Source organism: Acinonyx jubatus, chromosome B3 (genome assembly GCF_027475565.1).
Source record: "Acinonyx jubatus isolate Ajub_Pintada_27869175 chromosome B3, VMU_Ajub_asm_v1.0, whole genome shotgun sequence".
Classification (NCBI taxonomy): Eukaryota; Metazoa; Chordata; class Mammalia; order Carnivora; family Felidae; genus Acinonyx; species Acinonyx jubatus.
The window spans coordinates 113,351,959-113,379,542 of record NC_069386.1 but is presented as its reverse complement, the minus strand read 5'-3'; the positions used below and the strand labels follow the sequence as shown (position 1 = coordinate 113,379,542).

The 27,584-nt window shown below is 44.2% G+C and overlaps 1 protein-coding gene across 3 annotated transcripts in view; it reads right to left on the bottom strand.

Moving 5' to 3' along the window:
* SMOC1 (SPARC related modular calcium binding 1) overlaps positions 1-27,584 on the bottom strand; it is a 157,005-nt gene that overhangs the window by 58,682 nt on the left and 70,739 nt on the right. For all 3 annotated transcript variants that reach the window (XM_027066042.2, XM_027066041.2, XM_027066043.2), the window contains exons 2-3: positions 24,784-24,949; positions 23,512-23,624 (exon numbers count right to left, since the gene is read on the bottom strand). In XM_027066042.2, the coding sequence (XP_026921843.1) occupies positions 23,512-23,624; positions 24,784-24,949 (279 nt within the window). The remainder of the gene's footprint in view (positions 1-23,511; positions 23,625-24,783; positions 24,950-27,584) is intronic.

Here is a 27,584-nt window from a genome sequence, read left to right as displayed (position 1 = left end):
TCTTTTGGGGAAAGAGGAGAGGGAGATGGGATACATATTCAAATCAAGGAGGTGGCCGGAAGAGTCTCTTGCTCCAGCTTCAGTGAGAGGCTGTCTCGGGAGTGGGTTGGGTGACAGCACAGGGGCCTCTGCTGCACCCCATTGGCTGGCCTGCTTGCCTCTGGCTGTTCTTGGGGGGCTTCTGAGAGGGGTGGGACCTCATGTCCCAGAGCAGCTTCTCTGTTGTTGGACTTTGCTCTCCTTGCTACCAAGGGCCCCCAGCTGTCACCCAAACAGTCCACACCAGTCTCCCCTGCACACGTCCACCTGCTTCTAACTCCTGCCTCTCTGATACAGTCCTAAATACCACCGGTGTTCTATGGGGTGTGACGAGCAATTATTGGGGATGAAGGGGTTCTCTAGCCAAATAATTTTGGAAATACTGGGTTGAATAAAATTAAAAGATTTCTTGACTGCACCACTTCTCAGAGTCTTAAGTCAAATGATGATGATTTAGCTCTAAGAGGAAGATGTCGTTGGCTGCAATTCCTGAACTTATTTAACTGGAGGACCCTCCCTCGATTTCGAGTGGGGAGCATTTCGTGGCACTAGCGTTCTCTGAAACACGCTTTCAGAAGAAGGCAATGTAATGAGGTGCAAGGCCTTGCTGTGTTTCCTTGCTTTTTTCCCAGTCCGACTTGCTTCCAGCCCAGTGTCAGGTTCTCATTTTAGCTCAATCTTCCCTGAAATGATTTCCCTCCAGCAACCCCCCGCCCCCTCCCCTCGCCCCCACCTTTTTTGTAACGCTTTCTCCAGCTCTCTATCTGCGAAGAAATCCATCTTGAATTGCCTCGGACCTTCACTGACAGCTGGGATCCCCTCCAAGGCACAGCACCTTCCCACCCCGTCGCTTCATTTCCCCCCTTTCTTTGTGCCTCGTTTGTGAACTAGAAAATGTGAGCCATATGCAAAGGGACAGGCTTGATCCAGCATTCTTAGTAGCAACTCCCAAACTTGTCATGAGATGACTACTATCATGTACACGAACATTTCCCAGCGGGGGCAAAAAAATGAAACTAAAAGCAGAAGGCATGCGGATATTTGTCTAACTCTTTTGGCAGTGGGAGTACGAGACTTTTTTTTTTTTTTTCCTTCCTTATCTGCCAGTTGCTCCAAATCAGTTAGCAGGTTCTCTGGATTAAGTTAATGCACAGTGAAAGTTAAGCATCGTGCTATTGGTCCGACTGATAACTTTGTTTCGGGGCAGGATTTCCAGCTGCCCCACTTTCCTTTTGTCCGCATCCTCTAAAGGACCTCTGAGAAGCTGTGTTTCTCCATGGGCGCCACGGGCCCTGGCTGAAAGAATGAGTCCCCAGGCCATCTGAGACCACCACGTGTTCCCCTAGAACATCTCTCTCCATCAGAAGCTGCAGGAGAACATTGTTTATTGGGTGTGCATTAGAGCGCCTGGAGGACTTATAAAACAAACTGGCTGGACCCCACCCACAGAGTTTCTGGATTCATTAGGTCTGGGGTCAGCTGGGGAATCTGCATTTCTAACAAATTCCCAGGCGTTCAGGCCGCTAGTCCAGGAACCACAGTTCAAGAGCCACTGATTGAAAGGAAACTTCTCCCACCCCACCCTTTCTGGCATTTATCACTAAATGCTCAAGAAACAAGTACTTTTCTAGGTGGGAATTTGGGAACGAGGAGCCCTATGACCATACTTCTCTCCAAAGTTTTTACGTTCCAGTTGTTTTGACGACATGTGGTCTTTTAATTCATGGATTTAGTGATTGCAGCATTAAATTGTCTGGGTGATTTCACACATGGAAGAGAGTTTGATTGCAGTGAGAAGAAAGAGGGAAGAGGGAAGGGATGGTATAATTCTTTCAGTCTGGCTAGCATGAGCTGTTCTTTCCTCAGTTTGGAAAAGCTTATCCCACAAGCGTCCCCCTCCTCTTTAGTCAGGTTTGGCTCAGAAGGAACAAGATGCAGAAGGAAAAACATGGCTTTGGAGTCAAAATGACCTGGGTTTAAATACCAAACTCTGCCAAAAGCTGTGTGACTCTGGCAAAGTCACTTAACTTCTCTGAGCCTCTCTATGATACAGGGCTAAGGGCTCCCACCTTGAAGGTTATTGAGAAGACAAAGTGAGACAAGATATATAAAGCATCTAAAATGGTGTAGGGAGTAGTTTGTGCTCAGCACTGCTGGTTTTGTCTTTTTCCCCTTCCCTTTGCACGGAGGATGGGGTCAGAGCTTCAAGGTTCTGCTCTTCTTTGGGGCTGTCTCTTACCTTATGCCAGGTTAGGGAAGACAGTATGTTGGGGAATGAGGGATTTTCCTTTTAGAGCATTTACATCCTCCTCCAGAGTTTAAAGAGTGGGGGGGATGCAGGGAAGGAAGATAACCTTACAATTTTAAATACTCCTAAATATGGGAGTCTTTGTTGACTCTGGTTTCTATGTATTGTTCATGTAACAGAGCTGCCAGCATGATATTTGTTAGAAGTGGTGTGTTTAGAATGAGAGACAGAGCCATTCATTCCTGGGCTATTTACGTCCACATCTGAAATACCGTGTCCGGTTTTGGGAAGGACACTCTAAGAGGGACTTTGGCAAATTGAATCCCAAGGAAAGAGAGACATAAATCCCCATTATATAGGAATGACTGATAGAACTAAGGACTTCTGCCAGGGCAAAAAGAAATATTTGTTGGCTAAAAGAAAGAATTTCACAAGGACTTAATGGTGTCTGTCTTCAAATCTTTCTGTGGAGCGTGAGATTTCTGTGGGTTCAGCGAGTCCTATAGCTAGAGCAGGGGTTGGTCATCTGTTGCAAATTATAGCTCTCCCGTCAGTGTAGAGAAGGACTTTCCAAATAAATTGCCCCGAAATGCATTATGTATGTTGTCTTTGGTGGTAATAAGCTTCCTGTCTCTGGTGGCAATCAAGCAGAAGGTAGGTGACTGGGTCTTGAGCCCTGGATTGAGACAGGGTAGGGAGAGGAAGGAGAAGATGAACTAGATACTTGTGAGGTTTCCTTTGACCCAAAAGTTCTGTGATTCTACAACCTTGCTCCAAATTGAACTTTCGCTGCATAGGAGTAAGGTGAAAATCTATAAACTAGTACCTACTTAGCAGTTAAGACTACTCCTCCAAATATATGGCACATATTTTTTGTATTTTTCAAAATGTTTAAACACCATCCCCTCAGCATACATATAAGGGATGTTTAAAAAACCTGAGTATTAGAACTTCAGGGATCCAAAGAACTTTATTTTCTCCATTCCCTCTGTTTGGTGCCTAGAATAGCCCAGGCTTGGTGAACACCAAGTATGTCACCTCTTGTTTACTTGCTTACATTTCCATTTGGGGGAAACTATCAAAGATGCTTTCTTTCTTTTTTTAAACTTTTATTTCAGTATAGTTGACTCACATATACTGTTTTGTTTAAAAAAGAAAATGTACAATAATAAAGCCCCACAGGGATTGGAGCTTTATTCAGAGCAGAAGGGTGAAAATCTGGCCAGCGGAGGGCTGAAGGCGGGCTGAGGGCGGGCTGAGGGCGGGCCGAGGGTGGGAGGGGGCGGGGACAGGGGCGGGGTGAGGCTAGCTGAGGATTGCTGAGGGGCTGGCGAGCGTGGGCAAGATGGGTGGGCGGGGCAAGGTGGGGCAGGACTGGGGCAGGAAGAGGGCGGGACAAAGGTGGCCGGCTGGAGTGGACCTCTTCCTTGCTACCGACAGCAGCTGACTTCACTTTTAATGAAACTTTTCTGTCTCCATATCTCCCTCTCGTGTTCTTATTTATCACCTTTCCCTACTATGATGAAAAAAAAAAATCCCACCCCTTAAATTTTGTAGAAAAGCTTAGTTGACTGATCCGCAGATCACCTCCTGGCTTGTGGTGTGCGCCCACAGTGGAGTGGCAATGGCCCTAGATGGGCATGTGTTCATGGCCCTGCCTGAAAGCTTCCTTAATAAGCGTTTGCTGTAGGCCAACTTGTGCCTTCCCCCCACCCCCCACCCCGGATTGAACATTACCTAGTGTCTTACAAAATCCAAAGTTGTAGAGGTCACCTCCCAGAGGCCATCAGTTGAACCTCCCTCGCAGGGCAGTAGCACTCTATCCCCTCACCAAGAGCACCCCTGCTGGGTGCCCATTCAGTCCCCAGGATGGGAAGGTAAGTTCTCTTTGAGTCAGACATTCCATTGGTGGACTGCTCTACTTGAAAAAGCTTCTTCCCTATTTTGAGTCAGAATCTGAGTCACTATAGATTTTACTCAGTGATCCTGGGTCAGCTCTGTGGCACTATTCAGTAAAGCTTATTGTGGTCCACAAAGGTGTGAAGACAGTTCTCTGTATTGCTTTGGTCATCCCTCTTCCCCCATCTGTTGGTTCTTCTCATGTGCAAACCAAACATGTCTGGCTCCTTTGAGTATTCCTCATGTGACATAATTTCCCGACCTTACTCACCTGAGTCACCCTGCCTAACCTGCAGTTAGGCAACATCACTTTAAAAGATGGCAATGTCCTTTACAGAGGCAGTAGAGAGCAGTGGTTAGGACCAAGTGCTGAAGCCAGGCTGTTTGGGTCTGAATCCTGACTCTACACTTGCAAGCTATGTGACCTGGGCAAGCGTACAGGGTCTGGGTGCTCCCAGCTGGGCATCTGAGCTCCCCGTGGTCCCTGGTGAGTCCAACCCTCTATCTGTCTACCACAGAAATCAAAGGTGCAAGAGGGGGTGTACTTGGGAAGAAGGGGAGGATAGAGGCCTGCTCCTCTAGCCTTCCTGCTGCCTGTGGGAAAAGTGAGGCTCAGAGATGGGGGGCTTCAATCACCCTCTCCTTCTCTTTCTAAGTGCCTGGGCTTGAGCTATGAAGCAGTCTGGATGTTCCTTTTTAGCTCTCCCTCCTCCCCATCCTCCCATTACAGAACTGTGCTTCCTGAAGTCACCTCTGCAGGCCTGAGTTGTGAGACTAGCTTGCAAAGCAAACGATGCCAGCCAATCTGGGAGAGGATGCTAGGTGGCCATTCAGCATTGAAGAGGAGGACAGAGCAGTGGTTGGGCAGGAGAGTCCTCACAGAACACAATGGATAGATACAGTGTTCGAGCGTAAAGCAGGCTCCATCCACCCACATTGCCCTGCACTCATTGAAAAGAGGAGAGCATTGGCTCCCACCGTGTATGAGCGAGTAGATGAGCCACTTGCTAGACAAGTCCTTCCTGCACCTGGAAGGATCAGGCCCTGTCCTTACCATCATTTACAAAAGTAAAAATTCACTTTCACTGTACCAGTGGGTACAGGATTTGTTCTTAGGTGATGACAGTGTCCTGGCATTACGGTGTGAAGGTGACTGCACAACCCCGTGAATGCTAAAAGCCACCGAACTGTGCACTTGAAAGAATAAATGTTATGGAATGTGAATTATATCTCAAGAAAGCTGTTACTTTAAAGAACAAAACCAGGTGGCCAGCCCACAGGTTACAGTTTGCCGACCTCTGAAATAGCTCAACTAGTTCTCCCATTTTAGAGTTGAGCAAACCAATACCTAAAGAGGAAGAAAACTAACATTTGCCTAAGAGCAATTATGTGCTAACTCATGGGCACTTTCATGTAAACTTTCACATGCAACATCTGGTTGTTTGGAACAAAAGCAATGCCATGAAAAACACACGCAAAGCAAGGAATAAGATGCCGTTGGCACAGTAGACGTTCAAATTATAACAATAATAATATGGTTATTGAGTATTTACCCAAAAAGAAAAAAGAAAAGCAACAACTTGACCAACAGTGGGTCTATTTACCATTATGCCATTTATACATAAAGGATGGGCTTGATTTTTTTTAACAGTGTAACTGCTTTAAAAAAAAAAAAAGAGAGAAGTTGGCATTGTACACGCTATAGGAGGCTTAGGAAGCCTAGAGCAAGCCACCATCCACTAAAACATACAGAACTGGCTTTGTTTGGGGGCTTCCAAAGGAGCCATTTATGGCTAGAGAAGCTGAGAACACTCGAGCTTATGGAAGCAGCCAGGGTTTCAGTACTTTACCTAGAGAGGCCTCTGCACTGAGCCGAGACCCACATGATCGCTCTAGGTAACACAGTTCCACACGAAGACAAAACGACATAGCTTCTAGAGTCAACAAAGACAGGACAAGCCCTTCCCCCATGACAATGCTTAGCACTCCAGCCCTGCCGATGTTCAATCACCAGGGTCAGCAGACCATCAATCCCTTCCATACGTGCTGGGAACCTGGAAGAAGAGGGCCCAGGTGGTAAACCTGGGTGCTTCCAGGTCAAGCCAGTCACACAGTGCAGGCCTGCAGGGGTGACTTCAGGAATGGCAGTTCTGCATGATGGGGGCGGGGAGGAGGAGGAGCTAAAAACGAACACTCACACCTGCTTCATAGCTCGGCCCAGGCACTTAGGGAATAATTTGTAGTTCCCGAAGTTGCAGGAAATCGAACGGTAAGACAAGGGGAGCACAGAATGTTTTATTTGCACTTCCAACTTCAAAACAAAGCATCATCAAAAAAAAAAAAAATTACAGCTCCCCAGGCCCCTCAAGGCCAAAAAAAAAAAAAAAATGACCTCAGGAAATAAAAAAGCATGTATATGTGTGCGTTCGTGTGGGGAGTAGTGATTAGAACAAGTACAAGTGAGAAAAGTGTTAGTGCCAGATAAAGCTTTATCAAGGAAGACTGTTCCTGGAACATGGAATCAAAGATGGGAAACAGAAAATATTTTTTCACATAGAAATAACATTACAGGGGCGCCAGGGTGGCTCAGTGGGTTAGGCACCTGACTCATGATTTCGGCTCTGGTCATGATCTCACTGTTCATGAGACTCAGCCCTGCATCAGACTCTGTGCTGACAATGTGGAGCCTACTTGGGATTCTCCACCCCTCTCTCTCTCTCTGCTCCTACCCCTCTTTAAATAAATAAAAACATTTAAAAAAGAAATAACATTACAAATGGTGTTTTATATTCCATAATATTCTTAGAACTACAAAACCATCTACACAAAAAAATTTAAATGGCTTGGGAATACATTTGATAACAACCACAAATCAACCACACTGTGCTCAACACTATGGAAGGCAATCTGGTCGTATGTATCAGATGCCTTAAAAAGTGCATGTCCTTCCAGGGTGCCTGGGTGGCTCGGTCAGTTAACTGGCTTCAGTTCAGGTCATGATCTTGCAGTTTGTGGGTTCGAGCCCCACGTCGGGCTCTGTGCAGACAGCTCAATGCCTGGAGCCTGCTTTGGATTCTGTGTCTCCCTCTTGCTCTGCTCCTCCCCTGCTCATGTCTCTCTCTCTCTCTCAAAAATAAACATTAAAAAAAATTTTTTTTAATCCATGTCCTTTTGACCCAATATTCAGCTTCTGGAAATTGAATCCCTGAATTTCCAGGATTCATGGTACAGTCATACACTGGAATGCAATGCAGCCATTAACAATGAGGTAGACAAGAGGTGTCCGAGATGGTGGTGTAGGAAGAACCTGAACTCACCATGACCTCCTGTCATGGCACGTATGGATCTCTAGCTGCAAACGGATCGTTTTTCTCTGAAAAAGACCTGAAAACTAGATGAACTGCTCCTCTACAACAAAGGATAAAAGGACCACATCAAGGGGCGCCTGGCTGGCTCCGTCGGTTGAGCGTCCGACTTCAGCCCAGGTCCTGATCGCACAGTTCGTGAGTTTGAGCCCCATGTCAGGCTCTCTGCTGTCAGTACGAAGCCCACTTCAGATCCTCTGTCCCTCCCTCCCTCTCTCTCTCTCTCTCTCTCTCTCTCTCTCTGCACCTTCCCCGCTGGCATGCTCTCTCTTTCTCAAAAATAAACATTGAAAAAAAAACAAAAACAAGAACCACATCCAAATGGGTTGGAGAGGCAGAGACATCTCAGCATTTCTCTGAGAACCCTGGGATCTACACCAGAGATGAGCCCCCCAAAACACCTGTCTTAGAAAACCAAGGGGCTGATACAGAAGGTACCCAAAATGCTATCGGAAACTGAGATTCCCCCTTTTTTAAAAAAAAAATTTTTTTAACGTTTATTTATTTTTGAGACAGAGAGAGAGCATGAATGGGGGAGGGGCAGAGAGAGAGGGTGACACAGAATCGGAAGCAGGCTCCAGGCTCTGAGCCATCAGCCCAGAGCCCGACGCGGGGCTCGAACTCGCGGACCGCGAGATCGTGACCTGAGCTGAAGTCGGACGCTTCACCGACTGGGCCACCCAGGCACCCCTGAGATTCCCCTTTTAAGAGTCCCACGTGCAGTCTCACTCATGCCAAGAATCCAGTGCAAAAGCAATTTGCAAAGCACCTCGACTATACGTAAAGGAGACTCACTTGCTGGTCTGGGCATCTGTTGGAGGGGCAGGTGACAGTTGGGGCTCTCTCTAGAGACAGAAGTGCTAGCAGATGCTATTTGGGTACTCTCCACCTACCCTGCTACTGCAGGCAGGGCTGTGCAGACACAGCACCTCCCCCTGCCTGCACTGTCCCATTGCCTTGCTGAGGCCAGAGAGCACAGGCAGGTGTCGCGCTACCCTGCTCTCTGGCTGGGGTGGACGAGCACGAACAGTCATGGCATTCTCTCACTCCTTTCCTAAAGTCAGCAGCACAGGTGGTCGTGACACTCTCCCATACCCCAACCGGGGCTGGGGAGTTAAGTGGTCATGGATTTCTCCAGCACCCAATCTGGAACCAGCATGCCCAGCGCAGACAAGGCCCTCTCCAGTCCCATGGCTGAAGCCCTCAGTTGAGGCATTATCCTACTCCATTTCTGAAGTCAGAGAGCGTGCCCTGACCCCTACACTCTCCAGCTGCCCTGCTAAAACCAGTGCACACAAACCACACAGGGGATACCCCTTGTTTTCCTGGCCCCAGTGGCCCAGGGGGCTGGCTTTCCTGAGCTCCCAGGGACTATAACAGACAGTTATAAATTCTCAGACAGTTCTTGGCAGGCCAACACCTTATCCAGGACTGCAAAGACTCCAGACTGAAACACATACCCAGTCTTCCTGTGAAAAAGGCCTATTTACTTATCCTGGAGCTTCAGCCTGAGGGACAAGCTTCAGGTTTCCCATATATCTAGAGGCTACTAAGGCACTCCTAGAAAACATAACCAGGGAGACACCATTCTTGTGAAACTCTAGGGCTTGCTACATCTTGAGAAGACCTCCCAGGAAGAAGTTTGTACACTCGTCTGGAGTCCCAATTTTTGCAACTGCCACCCAGGGAACACCTCCAGATATCCTGACCTGGAGGTTGAAAGGTATTATGACTGCAGCCCCAAGAACCACACACACACACACAAACACACACACACACACACACACACACACACACACACACACACACATATATGTTCTTTAAAAGCTGCTGCCTGAGAATCTGGCTTCCAGTCAGCCTGAAACCGGTGCTAAATGAGATTCTTTCCCTCATAACATTGACAGCTCTTGGCATACCTTCAGCAACAGGGGCATACCAGGAATAAATCAGGCTATTTAAATAATCACAAAGGTTTAAGAGACAACCAAGAACTCGGGCAAAGTTGAACTATCAGGTTCATCATCTACACAAGGCCATTGCCTCAAGACTGGGAGAGGTGGCTGTTTTGCTTAAATCATTGAAACAAACACAGAGAGTCAACCAAAATAAGGAACCAGAACTATGTTTCAAATGAAAGAACAAGACAAAACCTCAGAAAAAGACCTCTGTAATTATACAGAGCTAAGTATTCAAATTGGTAAAGAACTCAAATGATCATAAAGATGCTCACTGACCTTGGGAGAAGAATGGAGGAACCCAGTGAGAACTTTAACAAAGATAGGAAATATTTTTAAAGTGCCAAACAGAAGTCACAGTACAGTGCCAAAGAATACAAAAGCTGAGCTGAAAAATACACTACAGGGGTTCAACAGCAGGCTGGATGAAGCAGAAGAATGGATCAGCGAGTTGGAAGACAAAGCACTGGAACTTATCCAGACAGAGCAGCAAAAAGAAAAAAGCATTTTAAAAATGAAGATAACTTAAGAGACATATGGGACAACATCAGGCAGAATGACATTCATATTATAGGAGTCCCAGAAGGAGAAGAGAAAAAGAAGAAAAGAAGAGCAGAAAACTTATTTGCTGACAACTTTTTGACCTGGGGGAGGGGGGTGGTGGGGGAGACATCCAGGTCAAGGAATCCCAGAGAGTTCCAAATGAAATGAACCCAAAGAGATACATGCCAAGGCACATTATAATTAAAATGTCAAAAATTAAAGAGAGAATCTTGAAAGCAGCAAGAGAAAAGCAACTTGTTATATACAAAGGAAACCCCAAAAGGCTATGAGCAGATTTTCAGCAACTTCCAACCACAAATACTCTACCTGGCAAGATTATCATTCAGAAGTGAAGAAGAGACAAAGTTTCCCAGATAAACAAAAGCTAAAAGAATTCATCGCCATGAAGCCAGCGTTATAAGAAATGTTAAAGAGACTTCTCTAAGCTGAAAATAAATGGCACTAATTAACAACAACAAAAAAAAAATGCAAAAGTAAAAAGTCTCACTAGAAAAGGTAAATATACAGTAAAGTAGTGGATAAGTCACTAATAAAGCTAGTATGAAGGTTAAAAGGCAAAAGTAGCAGAATTAACTAAAACTACATTAGTTATAAGATATATAAAATGAAAGAAGGTAAAGTGTAATGTCAAAAATGTAAAACCTTGGGGGACGGTGTACTAAAAATATAGTTTTGGAATGTATTCAAATTCAAGTTGCTATCAGCCTAAAATAGACTGTTACATACATACATAGAATGCATATGTAAACCTTGGGGTAACCACAAAGCAAAACTTATGCACAAAAGAAAATGAGAAAGGAATTTAAACATAATACTAAAGACATCATACCACAATGGAAGAGAGAAAAAGGGGCAGAGAGAAACTACAAAAACAGCCAGAAAACAATTAACAAAATGGCAATAATTACATACTTATCAATAAGTACTTTAAATGTAAATAAACTAAACTCTCCAATCAAAAGACATAGAGTGGTTGAGTGGATTAAAAAAACACACAACAATAAGACCCATCTATATGCTGCCTACATATAAGAGACTCACTTCAGAAGTAAGGACACACACACACACACACACACACACACACACACAAAGTGAAGGGATGGAAAAATACCTTCCATGCAAATGGAAACAAAGAGAAAGCTGGTGTAGCAATACTTAGATCCAACAAAAGACTTTAAAATAAACACTGAAATAAAAGTCAAAGAAAGGCATTACATAATGATAAAGAGATTAACCCAGCAAAAAGATGCAACATTTATAAATATTTTTGTACCCAACATAGAAGCACCAAGATATATAAAGCAAATATTAACAGACATAAAGGGGGAAATCAACAGCAATATAAGAATAGCAGCTTACATCAATGGGCAGATCATCTAGGCAAAAAATTAATAAGGAAACGATGGTCATAAATGACATATAAGACCATATGAACTTCATAGATATATACATAACAGTCTATCCAAAAGCAGCAGAATACACATTCTTCTCAAGTGCACATAGAACATTCCACAGGATAAATCACATGTTAGGCCACAAAACAAATCTCAATAAATAGAAGAAAATTAAAATTATTTCAAGCATCTTTTCTGACCACAATGGTATGAAACTAAGAATCAATTACAAGAGGAAAACTGGAAAAACCACAAATACTTGGAGGTTAAACAACATGCTACTGAACAACTACCAGGTCACAGAAAAAAACCAAAGAAGAAAAAAAACCTCAGATACAAATTAAAACAGAAAAATAACATAGCAAAATCTATGGATGAAGCTAGAGTGGCTCTGAGAGAGAAGTTCATAACAATACAGGTCTACCTGAAGGAACAAGAAAAATCTCAAATGAATAATCTAACTTTACACTTGAATGACTAGAAAAAGAAGAACAAACAAAGCCCAAAGGTAGCAGAAGAAGATTAGAGCAGAAATAAATAGAATAGAGAATAAAAAGACAATAGATAAGATCAGTGAAACCAAGAACTAGTTCTTTGAAACAAATAAATAAAATTGACAAACTTTCAGCTGGACTCACCAGGAAAAAAAGAGAAAGAACTCAAATAAATAAAATAAAAAAATGAAAGAGAAGTTACAACAGATACCACAGAAATACAAAGGATTATAAGAGACTACTATGAACAACTGCATACCAACAAATTGAACAAACCAGAAGAAAGGGATAAATCCCTAAAAACATACAATCTTCTAAAGTTGAATCAAGAAGAAATAGAACGTCTGAACAGACTGATCACTTAGTAAGGATACTGAATCAGTAAGCAAAATCCTCACAACAAGCAAAAGTCCAGGGCCAGATGGCTTCACTGACAAATTCTACTAAACATTCAAAGAAGATTTAATACCTATCCTTCTTAAACTCTTCCAAAAAGATGAAGAGGAGGGAACACTCTCAAACTCATTTTATGAGGCCAGCATCACTGTGATACCAAAACCAGACAAGGACAACAACAGAAGAAAAGTGAAGGCCAATATCCCTGAAGAACATAGAGGCAAAACTCCTCAACAAAGTATCGGGAAACCAAATTCAACAATACATTAAAGGATTGGAAGGAGCCAAGATGGCAGAGCAGCATGGAAGTTTTTTGTGTCTCGCATCCATGAAATACAGCCAGACCAATGCTAAACCACCCTGCACACCTAGAAAACTGACCTGAGGATTAACACAACAATCTGCACAACCTGAACCACAGAATTCAGCAGGTAGGCAGCGTGGAGAGGTGAACTTGGGGAGAGAGAAGCCATGGAGGGCAGGGAGCCGCTTTTGGGTGCGGAGAGAGAATGGATACAGGGGGCAGGGGGGAGAATACGAGAAAAGCACCCTCCCCAAAAGCAGCTGGAGAGAAAGTGGAAAATTGGAAACAGCCACAGGGACTGAACTAAAAAGGGAAAAACGAGAAAGGAGAGGGTTTAAATTCCATTAAGACTGTAAACAGGGGGAGCGCAGTCTGCAACTCTGTAGCTCAATACCTGGTGGTGCTCTGGTGGGAAGGGCGAATCCCCAGGAGAAGAGTGAGGTCCGGGAGGTTCTCAGACCACATGGGGAGAAGTGGTTCCACTGCCAGAAGGACACTTGGTAGAGGCTGTGAGGCCACCTGGGCCCAGCAGACCCCAGAGAACGGCCACATTTGCTGGTTCTGGAACAAGGTCGTTGGGGGCGAAGCCTGGTGCCAGATGTGTGTTGTGATTTTCCATAATCCCTGAGGTGCTGCTGCTACACTGTCTCACGAAGTTTTACTGGGGCAGGCTGGCACCTGGCCACAATCTCTGAGCACCGGCAGCAGCACGGTCCTGCAAGCGTTCCTGGGTGCGGCCAGCACCTGGTCACTGCTCTGTGAAACCCTCCGCAGAGGGGAAGAAGTGGGGGGCCAGGGAAGGCAGCTACATCTGAGACAAAACTTGGGAGGGAGGCGCTGCCTGGGGCTCGGCCACGGACAGTGTGGAAGCGGGGAGTGGACAGAAGCCAAAGATGAAGGACGGGTGCATGACTGCTGATCAGGGAGAATAGAGTTCCGATACTAGAGACTGGGTAGCTGGGTGATGCCATTTTCACCACTCTCCAGCATGTGTGTACACGCCCACAAGTGCCACAACAATCCACCCCAGTAAGCTAAGCAGCCCCATCTAGTGCAGAACAGAGCCATTACACTAACCCCCACCTAACTGGGCCAACCTCACTCTTCAAGAACACAAGTCTCACCGCTGCTCAGTTTATGGACTATAAAGCGCTTCATAGTTTGACTTCTAGGGGAAAACGAAGTAATTTTAGTAGTATTTCAGTCTGTTAGCTGGTCCAACTATTCAATTTTCTTTCTTTTTTTTTCTCTTTTTTGTTTCTTTTCTGTTTCTTGATACAGAAAGAGAAAAATTCATTTTTATTTTCAATTTTTATTAACAATATTTTTAACTTTTTTCTGCTATATTTAAAAAAAATTTTTTTTATAAATTTTTTTTTAACGTTTATTTATTTTTGAGACAGAGACAGAGCATGAACGGGGTAGGGGCAGAGAGAGAGGGAGACACAGAATCCGAAGCAGGCTCCAGGCTCTGAGCCATCAGCCCAGAGCCCGACGCGGGGCTCGAACTCACGGACCCTGAGATCGTGACCTGAGCTGAAGTCGGACACTTAACCAACTGAGCCACCCAGGCGCCCCTAAAAATTTTTTTAATGTTTATTTATTTTTGAGACAGAGAGAGAGAGACAGAGTGCAAGTGGGGGAGGGGCAGAGAGAGAGGAAGACACAGAATCCGAAACAGGCTCCAGGCTCTGAGCTGTCAGCACAGAGCCCGATGGGGGGCTCGAACCCACGAACTGTGAGATCATGACCTGAGCCGAAGTCGGATGCTTAACCGACTGAGCCACCCAGGCGCTTCTGTACTATATTTTTTACTTTTGTGTAAATTTTTTCAAATTCTATTTTACTTCCATCATTGCACTTTAGTCTACTTCAGTGTATTCATTTTTTCAAATTTTCAAACAATTTCCTTTTTTTCCCTCTTTTTCCCCTTTTTTCTCTAATCTATCAAGCCACTTTCAACACCCAGACCAAAACACACCTACGATCAAGCATCATTTATTCGATTTTGTGTATGTGTGTGTTTAATTTTTTAATTTTAATAGTTTTTTAATTTTAATTTTTTCTACCTAATTAATTCCTTTTCTCCCTTCAAAATGACAAAATGAAGAATTCACCCCAAAAGAAAGAGCAGGAAGAAACGCCAGCCAGGGACTTAACCAACACAGATACAAGCAAGATGTCTGAACCAGAATTTAGAATCACGATAATAAGAATACTAGCTGGAGCCAAAAATGGATTAGAATTGCTTTCTGCAGAGATAAAAGAAGTAAAAGCCAGTCAGGATGAAATAAAAAATGCTATAACTGAGCTGCAATCTTGAATGGATGCTGTGGCAGCCAGGATGGATGATACAGAACAGAGAATCAGTGATATAGAGGACAAACTTATGGAGAATAATGAAACAGAGAAGAAGAGGGAGATTAAGGAAAAAGAGCATGATTTAAGAATTAGAGAAATCAGTGACTCATTAAAAAGGAACAACATCAGAATCATAGGGGTCCCAGAAGAGGAAGAGAGAGAAATAGGGGTAGAAGGGTTATTTGAGCAAATCATAGCAGAAAACTTTCCTAACCTGGGGAAAGACACAGACATCACAATCCAGGAAGCACAGAGGACTCCCATTAGATTCAACAAAAACCGATCATCAACAAGGCATATCATACACAAATTCACAAAATACTCAGGCAAGGAGAGAATCATGAAAGCAGCAAGGGACAAGAAGTCCTTGACCTACAAGGGAAGACAGATCAAGTTTGCAGCAGACCTATCTACAGAAACTTGGCATGCCAGAAAGGGATGGCAGGATATAGTCAATGTGCTGAATCAGAAAAATATGCAGCCAAGAATTCTTTATCCAGCAAGGCTGTCATTCAAAATAAAAGGAGAGATAAAAAGTTTCCCAGACAAACACAAATTAAAGGAGTTTATGACCACTAAACCAGCCCTGCAAGAAATTTTAAGGGGGACTCTCTGAGGGGAGAAAAGATGAAAAAATACATACATACATACCAAAAGCAACAAAGATTAGAAAGGACCAGAGAACAACACATTAAAGGATCATACACCTTGATCAAGTGGGATTTATTCCAGGGATGCAAGGATAGTTCAATATCCACAAATCAATCAAAGTGATAGAGCACATCAACAAAATGAAAGATAAAAATGATATGATCATCTTAACAGATATAGAAAAGGTATTTGAAAAAATTCAACATAAATTTATGATTAAAACTTCTCAACAAAGTGGATATAGAGTGAATGTACCTCCACATAATAAAGACCATATATGACAAACTCAATGCTAATATTATTCTCAATAATGAAAAGCTAAAAGCTTTTCCTCTAAGATCAGGAGCAAGATAAGGAGCCTTATCTTCCCCCATTTTTATTCAACATAGTATTGGAAATCCTAGCCACAATAATTAGGCAAAGAAAAGAAAGAAAGGCCATTTAAATAGGAAAAGAAGTAAAACTTGCAGTATTTGCAGATGACATGATACTATATATAGAAAACCTTAAAGCCTCCACCAAAAAGCTGTTAGAATAAGTGAGTTCTGTAAAGTTGAAGGACACAAGATTAATATACAAAAATCTGTTGTGTTTCTATGCAGTAATAACAAAATATTAGAAAGAGAAATCAAGAAAACAATCCTATTTACAATTGCATCAAAAAGAATATATATTTACAAATAAATTTAACCAAGGAGGTGAAAGACCTATACACTGAAAACTGTAAGACATTAGAGAAAGAAATTAAGAAAGACACAAATAAGTGCAAAGATATTTTGTGCTCATGGATTGTAAGAATTAATATTGCTTAAATGTCCACACTACCCATAGCAATCTACAGATCCAATGCAATCCCTTTCAAAATTCCAATGGCATTTTCAACAGAAATAGAAGAAATAACTATAAAATTTGTATGGAACCTACAAGCCCCTGAAGAGCCAAAGTAATCTGGTGAAAGAAAAAAGTCAGAGGTACCATACTTCCAGATTTCAAACTATACTACAAAGCTATAGTAATCAAAACAGTATGGTATTGGCATTCAAACAGACACATACACCAATGGACCAGAATCGAGGGCCCAGAAATTAACCCATGCCTGTATGGTCAGTTCATATATAACAAAGGAGGCAAGAATATACAAAGAGAAAAGGACAGTTTTCAATAAATAGTATTGGAAAAATTGGACAGCCACATGCAAAAGAATGAAACTGGACCTCTATTTTACACCATATACCAAAATAAACTCAAAATGGGTTAAATTTTGAATGTAAGACCTGAAACCATAAAAATCCTAGAAGAAAACATAAGCAATAAGCTCCTTGACATAAGTCTTAGCAATGTTTCATTTTGGGTTTTTTTTTTTTTTTTGGTTTTTTATTGGTTTGTTTTTGTTTTTTGTTTTGTTTTGGATCTGACCCCAAAGGCAAGAGAAACAAAAGCAAAAATAGACAAATGGGACTATATCAAACTAAAAAGCTTCTGCACAAAGAAGGAAACCATCAAGCAAATGAAAAGGCAACCTATATATTCAATAAGAGGTTAATATCCAAATATATAAAGAACTCATGCAACTTAACAAAAAACACAATCCCATTTAAAAATGAACAAAGGATCTGAATAGACATTTTTACAAAGAAGACATACAGATGGCCAACAGGCACATGAAAAGATATTCAATATCACTAATTGTCAGGAAAATGAAAATCAAAACCACGGTGAGATAGCATTCAGAATGGCTAGTATAAAAAAGACAAGAAATAACAAGTGGTGGCAAGGAGGTGGAGAAAAGGGAACCTTTATACTCTATTGGTGGGAATGTATATTGGTGCACCACTATAGAAATAATATGGAGGTTCCTAAAAAAAATTAAAAATAGAACTACCATATAATCCAATAATTCCACTTCTGGGTATTATCTAAAGAAAATTAAAATATTAATTCAAAAAGATATAAGCACCCCTATGTTCACTGCAGCATTATTTACAATAGCCAAGATATGAAGACAATCTAAGGGTCCAAAAACAGATGAATGGATAAAGAAAACATGGGGTGTGTGTGTGTGTGCGCGCGTGTGCACAATGGAATACTATTCAGCCATAAAAAAGGATTAAATCTTGCCATTTGTGACAACATGGATGAACCGTGACAGTATTATGCTAAGTGAAATAAGTCAGACAGTGAAAGACAAACACGGCATGATTTCGTTTATATGTAGACTCTAAAAAGCAAAACAAACAAACAAAACAAAACCGAGATACAGAGAACAGACTGTGGTTCCAAGGGGAGAGGGGTTGGCAGGTGTGAAATAGATCAAGGGAACAAGAAGTATAAACTTCCAGTTATAAAATAAATAAGTCATGAGGATGTAATGTAGAGCATAAGGAATATCATCAATAATATTATATTAAATTTGTATGGGGATGGATGGTAACTAGACTTATTGAGATGATCATTTCACAATGTGTACAAAAGTTGAATCATTATGTTGTACACCTGAAACTAATATAATATGGTAATGGTACGTCAATTATACTTCAATAACATTTTTTTACATTAGGTAGATTTATATGTAATTAACCTGGAAGTAAGTCCACAATGTAATTAGTTTAAGAAAATATTATTAAAAGACACATGATATCACACCATTTTTGTCCTAAATAATGATAATCCTGCACAAAGGAAAAAAACTGGAGGGTTAGAGAATTATTTGTTGCTCTTCCATGGAGATGAGATCATCGGCTCTACTTTTTTACCTTATGTCCTTGTGCATTATCAGAATTCTTCTCTTACAAAGTAGGTGTAACTTTTCTACTTAGAACAAAATGAAAATATTTCTATTTTAAATTATTTGATTAATGAAGTTCCTACCATACCCACATACACCCACTACATGAAATGAGCCTCAGTAACACATCATTTTACTAGATGCAGAGTATGGCAGCCGTGAATTGCATATAAATTATGTCTAATTTATTTACGTAAATCTCTATTACTGGATATTTGCATTGTTTGCAAATGTTTGCTACTATAAGCAGAACTTAGATAAAATTCCTCATGGCTACGGATTTGCACAGATTTTTAATTGTTTCCTTAGAGTAAATTCCTAGAAGTGGAAGTATAGGCACAAGATGTGGCCACAACCAAGGACTTTTGACCCATTTTGCAAAATTATCCCACAAACTGCCAATGCCAATTTACTTTCCAAACTGCAGAGTGGGGGTAGTTTTTTCCCTTTAGCAATTCTCAATAGTTAATAGTATTCAAGCCTGAATATTACCATCTTTTCTCCAATTTTTAACAATTTGGTCAGCAAAATGACATTTTTTTTAAATGTGTATTTCCTTTATTACTAAGGAAAGTGACAGGACTCATATTCATTCATTGGCTATTTGTTATTACTGTGTGGCTGCTGGTTGATTATCTCTTGTCTGCTTTTCTACTAGGATCTCCTTCCTTCTGGTGTGTAAGAATTCTTTATATATTAGCCCTTTGTCATTAAGGCTAATATATGTCATGTGTGTTTTAGTACTGGTTAAGGTTTTATGTTCAGAAATTTTAATTGGTATTTATTTTCTCAACAATAAAATGTGCTCAGAATTCCAAATTACTGACTTGTAAATGGGCGTTTGAAATATAACCAGTTGTACATGTATGGCCTTGTATACTAGCTACCTTATTATTGGTTCTCGTATCTTTTCTGCACATAAGCTCCTTGAAGGCACAAGTCGTGACATTTCTTAAACCCTCCATGCCAACCAGCACACGGTGCACAACACAGAGGAACTCCAAAATGTTTGAGATGAAAAAACACCGTGTCTGGGATGTGCTTTGAAGCAATCCAGTTTGGGATGTGAGATGAAAACGAGGCAGAAATGAAACAGAATCGGCCACATGTTAATTATTGTTGAAGCTGGGTGACAGATACATGGGGTTCATTATACTATTATTTCTTTTTTGTATATTTGAAGATTTCTATAACCAAAAGGATTTTTTCTTTTTTCTTTCTTTCTTTTTCTTTTTCCCTTTCTTTCTTTCTTTCTTTCTTTCTTTCTTTCTTTCTTCCTTTTCCCCCCCATTATCGATTGATCACCAGCATCACAGTGGGGACTTCTGGAATAACAATGGTGATGAAAATGAATTACATACGCATCAAGGCCACTTTTATAGCATAAAAAAGTCAAAAGCACAGGCCTTGAAATTAGGTAGCCCTGGGTACAAATCCTTTCTAGTGCAGTGACCTTGAACCAGTTATTCAACCTCTTTGAAATTTAGTTTTCTTTTATAAATAAGGGTATTAGTAACTACCTCAAAGGGTTCCAGTGAAGATTAATGGGTGTAAAACCCAGTGCCTAGCACCAAGTAACACTCAGTAGAGTAGATCATCACTACTCAGTGATGCACAAGCCTGACAAACTCCAGCCAACATTTCCTGGTGGTGCTAATCCAATCCCCTTCTACTACAGGCCGGGCTTTCAGTTCATCAGTTTGGGCATCAGACAACTGCTTGGCAGAGGACTTGGCAGAACAGATGTCGGGAATTTCGTTCCTGACGCCCAGAAGAGAAAACAGATAAGGCCGCAGGAAAGGACAAAGCACTTAACTCCCAGCCTTACTCAGCAGGTCACCAGAGAGCCTTAACTCCACATTCCGATGATGCAATCAAGAACAAGAGTGATGAAGTCCCTCCAACAGCAGGTCATTCAAAACCTTGACCAAACACTATCATCACCTGGGGAGCTTAAAATGTTTGGGGTCCCACTCCTAGCATTTGGGGGGCAGACTCGGTATCAAGGTTTTTAAAAGGCACATGTGACCTGATGTGCACCACCCTGCTGTGTTAAGTTGGGGTGGGGGCTGGGGGCACACAAAGAGGACAGGGAAAACAAGGAAGAGAACAGAGACCTCTGTGTCCCACATGAACCCCATTAAAACCAACCAACTCATGTGGTCCCAAGCTGTGTCCCATGCCAAACAAATCCGGTCCCATTAGGGTCCCCTTGCTCCCTCCATAAACCTCAAGAGCGTGATACTGTGTTACAATTCACAGGGCCAAGATACGGTAATAACATCATGATGCGCGCATATCAATATTCTAAAGAATACTAAAGCAGCACAGCTGGTCGCTGGATTTGGGTCTTAAGAAAACAAAACAAGACAAAAGTCCAGCTAAGTGACAGTAGAGGCTGGGGGAGGGAGAAAGCATTTTGTCTCGCAGCCCTTGGGCAGCCTGTCGTTGCGACTGAAGCACACTCAAAGAGGCAGCCTCATTTTGTGAAGTTGTCGCAGCGTCTTTGATCAAGGGAAAGAGCACATCCATTTCAATCACTGTAACGAGGACGGGCCGGCGGGCAGGCTGTCTGGCTGCCCGGCTGCCCACCGGGGCGAGCCAGCCTCGAGCCTGGAGACACATGGCAGTGCTTAGCGTGTCAAACAAATGAAGGGGTTCTCGACTGTCTACCCAACCTCTGCTGAACTTCAGAGGCCCTCTCTTTTAGCAGTTCTGCCCCGACTAATCTGGAAGTTCCTTTCCGGCAAACACCACCTGGCCTGCCCTGGCCTCGCCAAAAGAAAAGCTGGCCAGCAGCTGTGTGTCGCGAGGCAGAGGACACTTCAGAACCAGGAGGGCAGGGGTCAACCTTCTCATAAGCAACACACTGGCGATTACACAATCCTAGAGAAAGGGGGAAAGGACGGCCATCCACTCCGCCTCCTCCCTATGACCTCTACCCCCATCCCAGCCCCAAAGTGGTAGAGGGAGGTCTGATGATCTCCCCTGCACGTGAATTCCCAGCAGTGCAGTTTCAAATACGTACGCAAACGTCACCTGCGTTCTTTTCACCAGAAGACATAAAAAAATAAAACACTGATGAGGGGGGAGGCTCAACAAAAGGCTTCATGTTCCTTAAGTGACGTCACCCGTAACACCTCAGGGAGACGTGAGTAGAACCAGAGTAGATATGGGAGTAATGATGACGAATGTGCAAGATGCTTAAATAGCATTTGTGTGTTCCCAGTGTCGTGCACATGATAACATATTTAGCCCTCACCCCGGCCCTATGAGGGAAGCTATAGCGACTCTCGTTAAGAATGGTAGTCACCGTAGTAACATGTAATGATATGTACAGTGTAATTATTATGGTTATATAGGATAATAACGGAGATCATAATCCCCGTTGCTCACAGAAGGACACTGAAGCCCAGAGATGCTCAGTGACTCGCCTGACATGGGGGGCTGGGCATCACACCCGGGGGTTGTGGCTCCAGGGCCCACGCTCGAACCACAGCATGAGACCGCCTCCCTGCACTCCTCACCTCAGTCTCTCCCTGGCAGCTGCCAGTTTAGAGGGCACCAGAACACGGAGGACCAGGAGGACATGGGCGCTAGCGGGGTCTGAGTGTGAATCCCGGCTCTGCCACTCCTTGTCCCTATAAATGGGGACACCAACACCCACCTCACAGGCCTGCGGTGAGGCTTACGTGAGAAAATGAACAAGGGCGCCTCTCACAGGGTCGGTAGCCAAGGTCGGTGTAATCTAGGGGCTCTCAATCCAGGCCAAATGTGTGAACTGGCTACGAACTTTAAGAAATACGACGCCTAGGGGCGCGTGGGGTGGCTCAGTCAGTTAAGTGTCAGACTCTTGGCTTCCGCCCAGGTCATGATCTCACGATTCGTAAGTTCAAGCCCCACGTCTGCGCTGTAAGTTCAAGCCCCACGTCTGCGCTGACAGCTAGGAGCCTGCTTGCGATCTCCTCTCTCTCCCTCTCTCTATGTCCCTCCCCTGCTCACGTGCACACTTTCTAAGTAAATAAACAAACTTAAAAAATATGATGCCCAAACCCTTCCCCAACACCCGTCCACGCTTCCCAACAAGCGTCAGTCTGAAATCAGCAAGCCCCAGGCCCAGCCCTGAAAAGAAACACGAAACCCATGAAACCAAAGGCCAGGCTACACCCTTTGCCCCCTTGATTCAGAATTACAGAGAAGCTTTGAAACCTCTGAAGCCTCTGCTTCCAGCCCTAAGGTAGTGGGACTCCCCCAAATGGGGCCCTATTCCACAAAGGGAGAAGCAGACACCACGATCACCCCAACCATGTGGCTGACTCACCTCGTCCAGTGAACTTCCCTACTTTCACCCTGACAACACCTTCATCCAGCTGCCTCCCACCCCCCCAGACGACATCCCCCATCTAGCCTCAAAGCTTCGTAAAGGGGCATCCTATTGTCCCCATGCTGCCTGTTTTAGAAATAGTTGTGCCAACATCACTATTACACAAAGCAGTAGCCAGAAGACAATGCAGGATGAGAGGTGGGACTGCCTGAAAAGAAATGTTAAAATCTGGGTGCGTGCATGCGCACACACGCGTGCACACGCTCGCACTCACACCAAGAATCGTGGGACAATGGGTACGCAGAGGGAGCACTGCTTCGTTCAAGGACTGGGGGTAGGAAGAAGGGGAGTGCAGAAGGGGTAGAAATAAACAGTGATGGGATTACCAGGGGTTGCCCATGGAAACTGGCTGGGATAAGAAAAATAATCAGTCAGCATTTGACAGAAGAGAAAAATGGAGACAGCCAGCAGGGAGCATGGGGACCAAGCAATACCAGTTTCCTGGCTCAGACTTCCATGCCCCTTTTTCAGGACCCACTGCCAGCTGGCAAAGGGTGGCATGGAGAGCCCAGGAGGGGGAATGCAGGCACCAGAAGGTAGTACCAGAAGGTGTCAAAGAGCCCTCAGCTGTTTCCCAGACAGCAAAGGCTCTGAGGGGCCCTCCCACTCTCAAGCGCCTCCCCTTGGCCTCAGTCCAGGAAATCGAGCTGAGAGACTTGGCCAAGGCTTCACCTGGGTAAAAGAGCCATCCTCGCTGCACTCCGGGACAAACACCGCCTCCTGGGGCTTCTTGGCTTGCTCTAGGGCCTGCGCTCGCTCCAGGCGACACTTGCTCTGGCCAGCGTCTATAAGAGGAGAGGAGGAGCACATTTCATATTTCACCCGGATCTGCACTGGAGCCATGGGACAAAATGGCTGCCCAGTACTAGGAATGCTGAGAGAAAACCTCTCTGCCTGTGGGTGAGCCCACAATACCACCAACTGGATTTTCTAACAACACAAAGGCAGTGGCTAATAAGTGCTGCTCGGCCTCATCGTCCCCTTAATGTTGACCTTAGAAAAGCCAGGGAGGCGTATTTATACCAGATTCTGCTTATTTTTTTCTCCCAAGTACCTTCAGCCACACCCACCTCCAACTAGGGGAAAATTTTTTTCACTGGGCGTATTAAAAAACTTGCAAGCCCAAGGGGTCTCAAAGATGTTTTATGGTTTAAGAATTGCAAGCACTTTCTTTGGAACACCAAAAGCTCTAGGGCAGCCTGCTCAGTCTTATGCCATTTCCAACAACAGCTCGAAGCAGCCCAGAGCTGATTAAATCACAAACTCCAATCTCCACAGGGCCTAGGAAAGTGATATAAATTAGGGGACTGAACTGGGTGTGCAAAGAACGGCACTCAGCTTGGAGACACCACAGGGAGTGCTGGGGACTGTGGCAAAGTGGAGAACGGGCTCCCCATTAGAGGAGGAAGCTGCTACTCAGGTCTAGCCATGTGTTTCCCTGTGGGAGGGAACACAGACCTAACATTACCAGGGCTTCCAATTATTTATGAGAAGTACCAAAATCCAGATTTTTATGTTGAATCTCTCAATTTTGAAATGTTGCCTCAAATGTTTTTAATATTTTTAAACACGCGAGCAGCCCAAACAAAACCCATCTGTTGGCCAGCCATTTGGAATCCCTATTCAGGAGCCAACAATAACGTCTTGCCATTTTAAGCATCTCCATTTACAAAAACGAAAAATACAAATAAAGGGCACCAGCCAGATAGCAGCACGTCTCTCTAAGCCCTAGCCTGGTGGCAGTGTTGGAAGGACAGAAAAGTACTCATTCCTTCAGGTAGGCCAGTTCTCCTTCCCATGTTCCCTGGTGGGAGGGCGGAGGGTTAGTGGCAAACAAAATGAACAGACGCATTCTGAGTTTCCCACGAAACTTCAAGCACAGCACGAAGGGAGCCATGCGGCCCGGGAGCCTCGTTGCGGCTGGGCGAATGTGCCCATACTCACCTTTGCATCTACCGCGATGTACCACACCCAGGGTCGGGTCTCTGCACTTGGCTCGCTGGTACTCACACATGGACTCGTAGGACCTGCCATCGGAGGCACAGATGGGTTTGGGCTGGGTCCTGGAGCAGTGGAGGTTGCACTGCGGGTCACGGTCACTTATGAGGAACTAGGTTGGAGAAAAGTGAAAGAGTACAGAGGTTACGTTTGCAAGAAAAGCAGGGGTGAGCCCGTGTCTTACAATACTGCCTCGCCTTGGGGCGCAGGTCCAGAATAAACCCAAAGTCATTAACCCCTAGAAGTGGAAGGGAACTCAGCCGCCACGAAGTCTAACCAAGGAAAGCATCTTGTGCTAAGTCATTCACAGGCAGGATCTCATTAATCCTCACAACAGCCCTATGAAATAGGAACTATTTATTTTGCAGATAAAGAAAATCAAGCCAGAAAGAGGGAACTTGTCCAACGTTACACAGCTAGAAGTGACGGATTTGAACCTAGATCGGTCAGAAGTCAAATCAAAGCTTTTGCCACTGGGATATTCAGCCTCTCCATCCTTGCATGTAGTCACATGACCCCTGTTTGGGTACTTCCCCAAATCAGCAACTCACTAGCAATCTCTGCATCCCAGCTTTGGGGAGTTTCATTTATTAGAGAGTAGTACTGAGACCCAACTCCATCACCCTTCAACTTCTGACCATTGTTCTCTGGCAGAGGTAAGTGATTTTCTCTGAGAAAAGGATTTCCTGATTTAAAAAGATAATAATCGGATTGGGAAATACTGAGTTAAACAGGTTTCCTTGCTTCAGGACTGCTCAACATCTTTGATATATTCTTATACATTGTGATAGCAGCAAATTGTGTGCTACTCTTCCTGTTGAGCTAATTCCCTCCCTTGAATCTGGGCCAGCCTCAGTAATTTGACCAATAAAATGCTGTGGAAATGATGTTTGGGGCCTTTTGAGCAAGGTCATAAGAAGCTTTACAGTTTCCTCTCAGGCCTCTCACAACACTCACTCTGAAGGAACTCAATCAGTACATAAGAAGCCAAAGAGCCCTGAGACTGCCATGCTATGAGGAAGCCCAAGCTAGCATGTGACAAAACCAGGTGCAGAGAGAAATGCCCAACCAACCCAGGCACAGAGATATGTGAGTGAAGAAGCCATTAGATGAGTCCACCCCCACTATCATCTGATTGCATAAAAATAATAAAAATAAATAAAAATAATCGCATGAGACACCCCCAGTGAGAACCACCCAGCTGATCCCAGTCAACCCATGGAACTGTAAGGGATGATAATAAACTGATGTATTAGGCAATTAAATTTTGTGGTAGCTTGTTACACAGCAATAGATAACCAGGTCAAGGGGCATGCAGAATGATGCATCTCCCACTTACCTGACCATGAACCCTTTTTTTAGTGAATCCCTGTTAGCAAGTATAGGATACAGCTGGAAAACAGTAATTGGATCACAGAATCTGTGAGCTTCTGTTGAATAACCCATGATTAGGCTGCAGGGGCTGCATCCACTCTTATCTACCCCTAAAGAGCAGAGCTCTAAGCCCACTCAAGGCTCTTCATCAGTACAAGTTGACAGAATGCATATTCCACAATAATGCACGGCAATGTCGTGAGCACACATCTGGCCACTGGTGATACTGGAGTGACTGAATAATCACACCAAACTCATAGGATCTAGGGAGGGTGTGAATACAACCCCTGTTTCTGATGTATCTTCAGGCCCTTTGTGCAAAGCAAATAAATGAGAGTTTGACCCTTTTCCAGAACAGCAGAGGGAGTCCGCAGGCAGTACCTCTCCCTTCAAGGGAGCACCAGGAAAACATACCCCACCCCGGCCAAATTCCAGGAGAGTCCAAGCCTGTCCCCTAGGGCACACACTGTCCCCCAAATGAGAGACCGGTTCCTCCTGTGACCCTGACCTCCTGCCTGAATGCTGGCTGGTCAGCACAGGGAGAGAACAGCTGAGGGCTGAAACCATGCAGCCCTCCTCAGGATGGACAGTGCAACTTGCCTTCCCTGCAGACCCTCTGGGCTCCCACACACACGGGTTCAACCCGAATCCTGCCCAAGCCCAAAAGGAAATGTCCTGATAGCATCTCATAGTAGAGTCTAGTGCTCTGGGAGGGAAACCAATAATATAGAGAACCATATCCAGGGGAAGCCCACTGCCTCCCAGGCTGCCACACAGAGGAGAGAGCTTGAGCTGACAGGATAGTGGAAAGGGGTAGTCCACACCTCAACCCTGCATGAGATCCTTGGCCTCACTGCCCTCAGGTTCACCCTGTTTGAAGTCCTTGAGTGGTGTCCTATTGCCCCTCAGGACCTTCACACAGTCTCACAGGCCTGACGGAATCTGACCTTGGGGCCTCCTCCCCAGCCTCAGCTCTTACCGCTTCGTCCTCACCTCGCCCACCGCTGGTCAGGCACACTGGCCTGCTTTCCATTTCCCAAACGAGCTTCATTTGCTCCTACTTCCAGGCCTTTGGACACACTGTGCCTTCTCCCTTCCCTCCCACCCCTACTTCAGATTTCAGCTCACATCATCTCTTTTAGGAGGCTTTCCCTGACTCTCACAGATGAGCACAGGTCTCCTAGAATAACTTCTCACACGTCACTTTTCCTTCCTGGCACTGAATACAGTTTGTGACGATGAACTGTGTGAGTTGATTAACAATGGAATCCCCAACTCCGAATCCCGCAAAGACAAGGAGAATGTCTATTTGGCCTGTGAATACATCCCCAGCATCGAGCACAAGGCCGGGGCACTCAGGCATCTGAGGGGTG